This window comes from Hipposideros armiger, unplaced genomic scaffold (assembly GCF_001890085.2).
Source record: "Hipposideros armiger isolate ML-2016 unplaced genomic scaffold, ASM189008v1 scaffold_656, whole genome shotgun sequence".
Taxonomy (NCBI): Eukaryota; Metazoa; Chordata; class Mammalia; order Chiroptera; family Hipposideridae; genus Hipposideros; species Hipposideros armiger.
This window is the reverse complement of record NW_017732006.1, coordinates 590,170-600,208: the sequence shown is the minus strand read 5'-3', so window position 1 is coordinate 600,208 and position 10,039 is coordinate 590,170. Positions and strand designations below refer to the sequence as shown.

Below are 10,039 nucleotides of genomic sequence, written 5' to 3'. Positions count from 1 at the left end.
CCGCCGCCGCCTCGGAGCTGCGCCTGGGTTGGCCCGGCTGCCCCGGGGGACTGGTGAGTGTGAGGGAGGGGCGGGCCGGCGGGGCGCTGGGCTGCTGCCGGAGACGCGGGCGTGCGGGCGCAGCTTCCAACGGGAGAAGGCAGGAGAGACCGGATGGCGTCTTTTAAACCGAAACGCTGCCTTCGTTTTCTGGCGGGATTGCGGCCCCCCTCCCCCATCGCGAAGGCTGTTGCACCCCTTGCTGAGGACGCCGCCACCCTGGCTTTCCTCGGCCCCCTAGTGCTTTTTTCCGTAGGCGCTTTAATGTCGGGGCTTGGGAGTCCCCGCTAGTCGCCGGGCCTAGGTGTGGGGGTGCGTGGAGCGAGGGTGGAGACGCCTGGGGCCCCGTGGCGGCTCCTGCTCGGCCCCATCGACGGGCACGCCCTGCGGCGCCTGGGCTCCGACGCCCATCGGTGCCACGCTGGCCCTTCGGCCCCTCCAGGCGGCATGGGGACCCTCCGGCAGCGCATCCGCGTGCTCGCGCCCCTAGTCGCAGCCGCAGCAAGAAGGCGTCTGTCCAGTCGCTCAGGACTCCAAACTTGAGTCTAAGCAAGCCGCTCTTCAGGGTGCTTATACACACACCCCTTTTCATTTTGTTTTTCAGTACAATTTAGGGACACGAGTAATTTGAAGCAGTTTATCTCTTTGCAAAGAGCTAAAGACTGGTAACATCAGCAAAGACTGACAATAAGTTGGACATATAAGCGGGTTCTACTTCAAGCTCTCCTGCAACGTTTTTGTATACATTTTGTATACATTCTTTTAAAATCTGGAAAACATACTTATTTTAAAATGAAGGTGAAAAGAACGTGCTTTTAAAACTCTTTAATATAAAAATGCAGCTTTTATTGTAAATGCTTGTTTTGTATTTATACCAATTAAGAAGAGAATATTTACATTGCATGAAAGGCCTTTAAAAAGTTCTATTTAATGTCATTGCCGACTGCCTATTATGTGTATGGTCTGTTTTGTACCTAGACGTTCTTATTGTTGAAAGAGACAGGTGGAAAGTTGCTGACATGTGTTTTGTAAGTTGCTTTTTTAAATTAATGTTTTGTGTGGCCTGATCTCATTTTTGTAAATGTAAAATGTATATTCATATCTTAGCATAGGATGATGTCTAATAGTCTATACTTCAAAATGTTAACTGATTTTTCAGGGCGAATAGATTCTACGTGATTTGATTAATTTAGGGTGGGGTTTTTTTTTTTTCTAATTTTCCTTCAGTGACATGTATTACCGCTGTAGTTTGCTTTTAAGTGGGGAAGGGGGAGTGAATGATAAGCTGCATGAGATTCAGAATCTTCCATACGAGAGGAGAACTAGAGAACAAATGTTTATATGACGTCTCTAAAAAGCCAAACTTCTTCATTGGCGCCGTTATGCATGCAAAAAAGCATATAAAAACATTTGCTGAAATGAAGGATGGGTAGCATTTTTTATCTTGAGTGCGCATTTTACCATCTCGTCCTGGTCAGGGTGATCCTATTCCTTTCACCTGATGGTCTGAATCCAGGCCAGTTTGCAACATTAATTTTTATGCCATGCTTGGTTTCCTTTTCTTTTTTATTCTTCATGTTTGAAAGAATTTGAAATGTATGCTCAAATAACAAGAGGCTACTTTAACCTGCTCTGCTGACAGTTTTCAGTGTTCTCCCTGAAACTTGTGGAGCATTTCAAACGTGAAGTGTAAAGCTTTTGGCTGTATAAATTCTGGAAGTGTACAAAAGAAGGATTAGGATTAAGTCTTGACATTTTAGTTTATTACATAAATATAAAAACTTTTTTTTTTGGATGCACTTGATTGGGATGGGCTCAAGAAATTATATTTGTTTAGTTAAGGCATTATATATCGATAACATTTCTGTAAGTCTGGTTGTCAGTTTCTTTGGATGATTTCCTTCCCCTCCTCCCAGTGAGTGGCTGAGTAAAAACTGGAAGCAAGATGTAACTTGCTTGTAATAGTGATTAGCAGTGGTTTGTTTATTCACACAGTTGTTTGAAATCCGGGAGTCAGAAAACATGCATTTTCATCTCTGATTCTGCCATTTAGTTGACTTGACTTTCACTGACTCTCTCCTCATCAGTAAAATTGGGGTGGATTTAGATAGTAGCTCTTCTATGTACCTCATGTGATTGTTGTGATAGTAGCCCCTCTAAGTACTTCACAGAATTGTTGTGAACACCAAGTAAAATAAGGGTTAAGAAGACGCTCAATAAACTAAAAAGCACGATCTTAGTACCATATGATCACATCACCTGTAGCACTGATATACCCAGAACGTAATGAAGCAGCAAAAATACTGGGTTGTCGGAAAAGTCATAACATATTTTTTCTATGTTTTTTGTTGCAAAAATGCGTCATGACTTTTCCAACAACTCAATGGTATGTGCACCTCTTAATTCCTCACCACTAGAAATGGATGGTCTTAGTAATGATGCGAAGTTCTGCTTGTTGTGTATATCACCTTATAAGAAAAGCAGCATATAAAACTGATGGAGAAAACCTCTTTTTCTGACATTCCTTCCTTGCCCACTACTACAGTGGAAAGAACACTAATCTGAAATGGAAGAGGTAGTTCTGTTTCTGACACTAATCTGTTACTTGAATTGGGTGATCACTTTATTTCTCTGTTTCCAAAACTTGGGCTTTAAAATTGATTAGAAATTTATTTGTTCAAATCCCAACCCTACCACCTATTAAGTATCCCCTTGACTTTACTATGCCTCAGTTTCTGTGTCAATAACAAAATATTTTGAGAGAGTGTTGTGGATTTTGTATATCATAGGATTAAATAAGATACAGTATGTGCACAGTCTAGTATATAGTTAGTGATCAATAAGTGATTTTAATTATACTATTGGTAAATAATCTGTGAGGACTTAAACAGTTAAAAGTCTGTGGTTTGGTGTTTGCTTTCATATTTGCTTTCATCAAGACTGAATAAATTAATGTAGATTTATATTCTTATTTTGGTGTTAAGATATAGCTTTAGAAAGTAAATTCATTTCAAACATGACATTTACATATACTCTCATATTTGTCACTATAAACATTTTTAATAATACAGTATGTTCAAAAGGATATTATACTTGAATTAATTTTGTATAACTTTCTAATTGATTAAAGATCTTGGTAACATTGTATTCTTGAATCTCAGAAATGAACTACATTTTTGCTTATATGACTTCTGTCATGTTTTCCTACAGGCATTTTTTACCACTTGTGAAAACTTCGCTGTAATTCATTTTTCCTCACTCCCGTATTAAGAATTATATCAAGTAAGTGGAAAGTGGTAAAACGAATGAGTCAATTTTATAACAGTCCATGAGAATTTAATTGTACAATGATTGCCATACCTATTTTGTTCTCAATAGAATGTTGAATGTGACCTAATAAGAAAAGGATTTTTTCTTGAAAATTGTATTTTGAGCTATGTGATAAGTATTTTTGCTGAAAGCCAGGTTATCAGTACAGATTTGTGAAAATATTTTAAGGGAGCATATCCACCTTTTGCTTGAAAACTATCAAAATACTCCCAATTATAAGAAATGTAACTATTTTATTCTTAATATGGTGCCATAGGCTCAATTTCTTTTTTATAAAAAAATAATTTAAGCATAAGGCTTATTGTAATTATCCAGTTCTCACAATTACATCAACATTTGAAAAAGAATTCTTAACCTCACTAAGAAAGAAAACAGAAATTGGTGTCTTGCCTTTAAACTTGATCAGAAAAATCCAAACTATAAACAGGTGTTTTTTTGGTGGTGTTTTTAAAATATTTTATTGGGGAATTGGGGGGGGGGCAGTGTTGGAGAATTGGGGAAGGAGAACAGCCAAGTTGTTGTCCTTCAGTCTTTGTTGTGGAGGGCGCAGCAAGCTCAGCTCTTAAGTCCAGACGTGCTGTTCAGCTCAATTACTTGTAGGTGGGGGTAGCCACCATCCTATGTGGGAGTCGAACCAGCATTCTTGTTAAGAGTGCACGCTCTATCCACTGAGCAATCCGGGCGACAGCTCAGCTCAAGGTGCCAAGTTCAGTTTTTAGTTGTGGGTAGTCCACATCTCAAACAGGCAGTCTTGTTGTTAGGAGCACATGCTCTCACAAGCTGAGTCATCCTGCCACCTGTTGGCAGCTCAGCAGCAGCTCAGTTCAGGCGCATCTCACTGGCCCATGTGGGAATCGAACCAGCAACCCTGTTGCTCAGAGTTCGCACCCTTAAGCAAGCTCTTAACCAACTGAGCCACTCCGCCGGCCCCAGAGGTATTTTTTTTAACATTTCTCTTATGAAGTCGATTTTCATGTGACACACAAAATTCATACTGCCAATAAATTCTTAGGTTAGAAGGAATTTTTATAACAATATTAACTAGTTATTTGTGACATTTTTAATTTTTTTCCATTTTTAGATTGAAAAGATATGAATGAATATCCTAAAAAAAGAAAAAGGAAGACTTTACACCCTTCTCGTTATTCAGGTTAGTGAATTATTTTAAAGTTGGGCTGTGGATTAATTTCTATGCAATTATATTCCCATTGATTTTCTCATAAATGATGATAAGAAATACCTGGGTCAATTTTTAGGTAGAGAAAACTTTAAATACATCATCTGAATATGTATTCTTCATTGTCTACCATGTGCTAGGCACACATCAGAGCTGACAGACATTATTTAACCCCTACAACTTCATGGTTTATAAATATTTAAAAGTAGATACCCAAGGTCGCATACTTACACAGCATAATTAGGATTTGCTTATGTGCTTCCCAAGCTTGTGCTTAATACACAATCATAACCTTGTTGGAAGATTCTTTGCATCATTGGGGTAAAATATCTTTATCCTGTACATTACTTTCAGAAATAAGAACTTCCATTTTGATTGTGTAATTTTAGATCTTTTGTTTGAGGCTGGCTCTGCTATCTTGGCAGTACTAAGGAGAGAGGTCTTTGTGGCTATCTATAACTCATATACCTCACATACGTTTACTTGGGGCAGTCCCAATCATACCTGTTAGTCCACAACCTACACATTCTTCCTGTCTGAGGAAATTAAGCCTGGCTTACTGCTTACTGGCCCCTCCCAGGCAAGACTTGAAATGACTATATTCAGAAGCTCTAACTGGCCCTCAGACCATTTTCTCTGTGCATTATGCTTTCTCTGCACTATATGGCATATCTTCTTGGTAGTTAATTCACTGTTTTTTTGCAGAATACTTTGTATAAGTACAAAGTATTTATACTTTGTGGCATTCTGACAGTAAATAAAATGTATCTGTGTGCACCACAGTATCTTGTATTGTATAATTTGTGATTCTTTCAAAGCTCAATGTTAATATTATATCTGAAATATAAAAGCTATCATAATTGAAGGAAATATTAATACTTTATTGCAAATACTATGAAAATTTATATATGTTAGATAAAGGGATGGCTGTCATTTAATGTATGTATGTATGTTGGCTTGAAAATTTTTAAATTTTTTTTGTTCAGATTCCTCTGGAATAAGCAGAATTGCAGATGGATTCAATGGAATTTTTTCTGATCATTGTTATAGTGTCTGTTCTATGAGACAACCAGACTTAAAATATTTTGACAACAAAGGTATATCTTATATTTTCCAAAATATTTTTAATTGCTTTTATATATTATTTCTTATTTGAAAATGATGTTATAATTTTGAAATGGGCGAGTGTTTAAATTTGTTTAAATGCAAGAAAACAAAAGTGTTCTTTTGTAAGAAAGCAATTAAGTGAATTTTAATTTTTAGAATTCTTTCAGATATATAAGTAAAAAGCGCATTTTCCTAAATACATTTTAGTTGGCTAGGAATTGGTGGCAAAGCAGAAGTGACCCAGAATTGGGAGCATTTGTAGTGAAAGGTTAAGCATGTTATATACGGTTCATCCACTCAGCTATACCTTTCAGCCTGGAGGGCTAATGGAAAGAAAGAATAAAGGATGAAGGATTTGGTCTTTTTCAGTCTTCTCATCCTCTACTGACTTCTCTTTTCTCCATTGGGTGAATGATAACAACTTGCATTTGTTTTCTTCTTCCTCTGAAACCATCAAAATCCCAAATTCCCTTGAGTTCCTGTTACAGATACAGAAACAGAAATTATTTAAAAAAAAACAGATGAAGTCAGAGACATCAGTACAAACTCATGTTTGGTTTAATATAAACAGATGGTTACATAACAAAAATATTTATAAGTATGTCTATAAATACACGGCAGTATACACAAATATTTTTTGCTCTGTTAGTTGAGAGAAATGACACCCCTAAAAGAAATGACACTCCAGTAGCAGTGAGCACATCTAGTGTCCAGATCTTGGTTTTTAATACTGTTTTCCAATAAAAGGAACTAGGGCTTCTTGGAGAAATGGCTGATTCTAGTTCTGGGGCAGGAAATATACAAGATGAGCCTAAAGTATCCTATAGTGCCAGAAAATACGGAAGTACTCAAAACGCTCACACGCAAACACTACAGGTATGCCAAAGGAGCACAGGAGCCAATTAAAAGAGCTCCCAATAGCCAAAGCTGAAACAATTTGAGGGGGAACATTGAATTATAACCCAAAGTATAAAACAAATAGCCATGAGTCTATACTAATATAAATAAATGATTGAATAAATAAATGAGAAGAAACAAATCTCTTGTACAGAAGAATCCCAAATTAAAAGTCTGTTAAAACAACGACATGTTGAAATCCAGTTTGCTGTATGGACCTGTATTTCAGCTTCTCCCTGCTAACTTGACAACACTGCATCTGGGCTGAGAATAAAGGCTCATTGAAACTCAGTAATTAAACTTAAAGTTCCTAAGTAATTTTGAAAAGTGTGTTCTAGTCCAGGGGTTGGCAAGCTGTGGCTCGCAAGCCACACGCAGCTCTTTGGGTACATACACGGCTCTGAAGTAAAATTGAAAATGAAAACTACCATAGTTTCATTTATAAAATTTTTAAAGGGTATTATTCACATAATGGTGATTTCATTTGTTTTATGACTCTCCAATAATTTTTAAATTGTTGTGAGGAACAGATTGGCTCTTCCATCTCAAAAGTTTGCTGACCCGTGTTCTAGTCCAACTGGGGCATGGAAGCAAAAACAGTTACTTCTTTGGACAGACTTTCTGTGTGTCTGTGATATATATAACCTCTTTTCATGGCTAAATCTAAGCCCTTAGTTCCTGTTAGAATTCAAAATTATACATAAAATATGTGGTGCTTTGTGTTATAATTAATGTTTAATGCTTTGATATAAATAATAAGTGTTTTTCAAAATTTCTTTTTACAGATGATGATTCTGATACAGAGACATCAAATGACTTGCCAAAATTTACAGACGGAATCAAGACCAGAAACAGAAATCAGAATTATCTTGTTCCCGGTCCCGTACTTAGAATCCTAGACCACACTTCCTTTTCTACAGGTTAGGGAAACTAAATAATAGCATTTGCGTATTTTGTATAGATGAATGATGAAATAATGCATAAAATAATTTTTTTGCCAGTTATTTAATAGGTCTTACAATAATGGGCTTGTTTGATTTTTCAGAAAAATGTACTGATATTGAAATCTGTGATGAAGAGTGTGACTCACCTGAACCAGTCCACCAGCAAACCCAAGAGGAGAGCCCTATAGAAGTTCACACTGCTGAAGATGTTCCAATCGCTGCAGAAGTGCATGCAATTTCTGAAGATTATGATATAGAGACAGAAAACAATTCCTCGGAAAGTCTCCAAGACCAAACTGAGGAAGAGCCACCAGCTAAACTTTGCAAGATTCTTGACAAGAGCCAAGCTTCGAATGTGACTGCCCAGCAGAAATGGCCTTTACTGAGAGCTAATAGCAGTGGCCTCTATAAATGTGAACTTTGCGAGTTCAACAGCAAATACTTTTCTGATTTAAAGCAGCATATGATCCTGAAGCATAAGCGTACTGATTCAAATGTGTGTCGAGTATGCAAGGAAAGTTTCTCTACCAACATGCTTCTGATCGAACACGCCAAACTGCATGAAGAGGATCCCTACATTTGTAAATACTGTGACTATAAGACAGTCATTTTTGAGAACCTCAGCCAGCACATTGCAGACACCCATTTTAGTGATCACCTTTATTGGTGTGAGCAGTGCGATGTGCAGTTCTCCTCGAGCAGTGAACTCTACCTACATTTCCAGGAGCACAGCTGTGATGAACAGTACTTGTGTCAGTTCTGTGAACATGAGACAAATGACCCAGAAGACTTGCATAGCCATGTGGTAAATGAACATGCATGTAAATTAATCGAGTTAAGTGACAAGTATAACAATGGAGAACACGGACAGTACAGCCTCTTGAGCAAAATTACCTTTGACAAATGTAAAAACTTCTTTGTGTGCCAAGTATGTGGTTTTCGGAGTAGACTTCATACAAATGTTAACAGGCATGTTGCTATTGAACATACTAAAATTTTTCCTCATGTTTGTGATGACTGTGGGAAAGGCTTTTCAAGTATGCTGGAATATTGCAAACATTTAAATTCACATTTATCTGAAGGGATTTATTTATGTCAATACTGTGAATATTCAACAGGACAAATAGAAGATCTTAAAATTCATCTAGACTTCAAGCATTCAGCTGACTTACCTCATAAATGTAGCGACTGCTTGATGAGGTTTGGAAATGAAAGGGAGTTATTAAGTCACCTTCCGGTCCATGAGACAACTTGATTATTCTCTTTAACTTCATAATGTTAATGTAAAATAATAAATACGACTTTTTTTGGAGATGTTAAAATGGATTATTTTAAACACAATTTATGAGAATTGCCTTAAGATTTTTTAATTGTCCAATTTTCTTGGCATTGCTACATTTTTCAGCATATGGTTGTATACTAAATGTAGTATGTTCAATGCATGGTAGTTCATAGTTTTAACCTCTCGGTGACTAACATCCTGTTTCTTGCATGCGCTCCGATTTAATGAATTGATAGGAAACAGATGTACTAAAGAAACTATTTTTATTTCTGTAACCATAGGTGCTATTAACTGTTTTAAACTCAAAACAAGCTCAGTTTTTCATATAGAAAGTCATTAAACTGTTGCACTACCAGCATTAAAATGCAGCATAATGTACAATAAGTCCACCAATACTCCCATTTTAATAACCCAGACCCTTCCTTTGCATTCTCCATCAGTAATTATCCCCACGTCAATCACTGGACTCTCCATCTGTGTGATTCTTTTTTTTTTAGTTGAGCCATCCTGCCCCACCTGTTGGTAGCTCAGCTGCAGCTCAGCTCGGGCCAGAATCAAACTGGCGACCCTGTTGCTCAGAGCTCACCCTCTTGAGCAAGCTCTTAACCAACTGAGCCACTTGGCCGGCCCTTGTGTGATTCTTTTAATAACACTAGAAGGCCAGTGTAATAGAAAAGATCTGGTTTTCTTGGCAGTCTTTTTTTTTTTTTTAAATCATCACTTTATTTTAGCCCCTGTATATGTGTTACATAATTTAAGGTGTCGGTGGGGAGGAACTGGTAAGGGATTGGACAATGAGGAAGTAATATTTCATAACTCTTAACCTGTTCGCATTTCATTTTCAGTTATGCAACTGCAAAGTCATGCCCAAACTTCTGACGACAAATCATTTATTGACCTGAAGTATTAATTCTGAATTGGGAAGATGTGGTAGCTAAGGGGCTGCTAGCATGATAATGTATAAATTACTTTTGATAATGGTAAAATAATCTTAGCTTCTATATTAGTTTCCTCTGGCTGCCATAACAAAGCACCACAAACTGAGTGGCTTAAACAAATTTTTATTTTTTTGAAATTTATTGTCTCAGTTCTAGAGCCTAGAAGTTCAAAATAAAAATGTTAGCATAGTTTGTTCCTTCTGAGGGTTGAGAGAGAAGGATCTGTTCCCCGCCTTCCTCCTTGGCTTATAAATGACCATCTTTACGTTCGTATGGTGTTCTCCCTGTATGCAAAGCTGTCTCCATATTTCCCCTTTTTATAAGG

The 10,039-nt window shown here is 37.4% G+C and overlaps 1 protein-coding gene across 6 annotated transcripts in view; it reads left to right on the top strand.

Annotated features, from left to right (window-relative positions):
* Positions 1-9,160, top strand: part of ZNF639 (zinc finger protein 639) — a 15,014-nt gene extending 5,854 nt beyond the window's left edge. The window contains exons 1-7 of one of the 6 annotated variants that reach the window (XM_019626078.1): positions 19-53; positions 1,018-1,067; positions 3,250-3,321; positions 4,451-4,519; positions 5,533-5,643; positions 7,336-7,470; positions 7,596-9,160. In XM_019626078.1, coding sequence (XP_019481623.1) covers positions 4,462-4,519; positions 5,533-5,643; positions 7,336-7,470; positions 7,596-8,749 — 1,458 coding nt within the window. In that variant the 5' untranslated portion in view covers positions 19-53; positions 1,018-1,067; positions 3,250-3,321; positions 4,451-4,461 and the 3' untranslated portion in view covers positions 8,750-9,160. The other 5 variants (XM_019626080.1, XM_019626079.1, XM_019626076.1 and 2 more) reach the window with 5 other exon arrangements.
* The last annotated feature ends 879 nt before the right edge of the window (positions 9,161-10,039 follow it).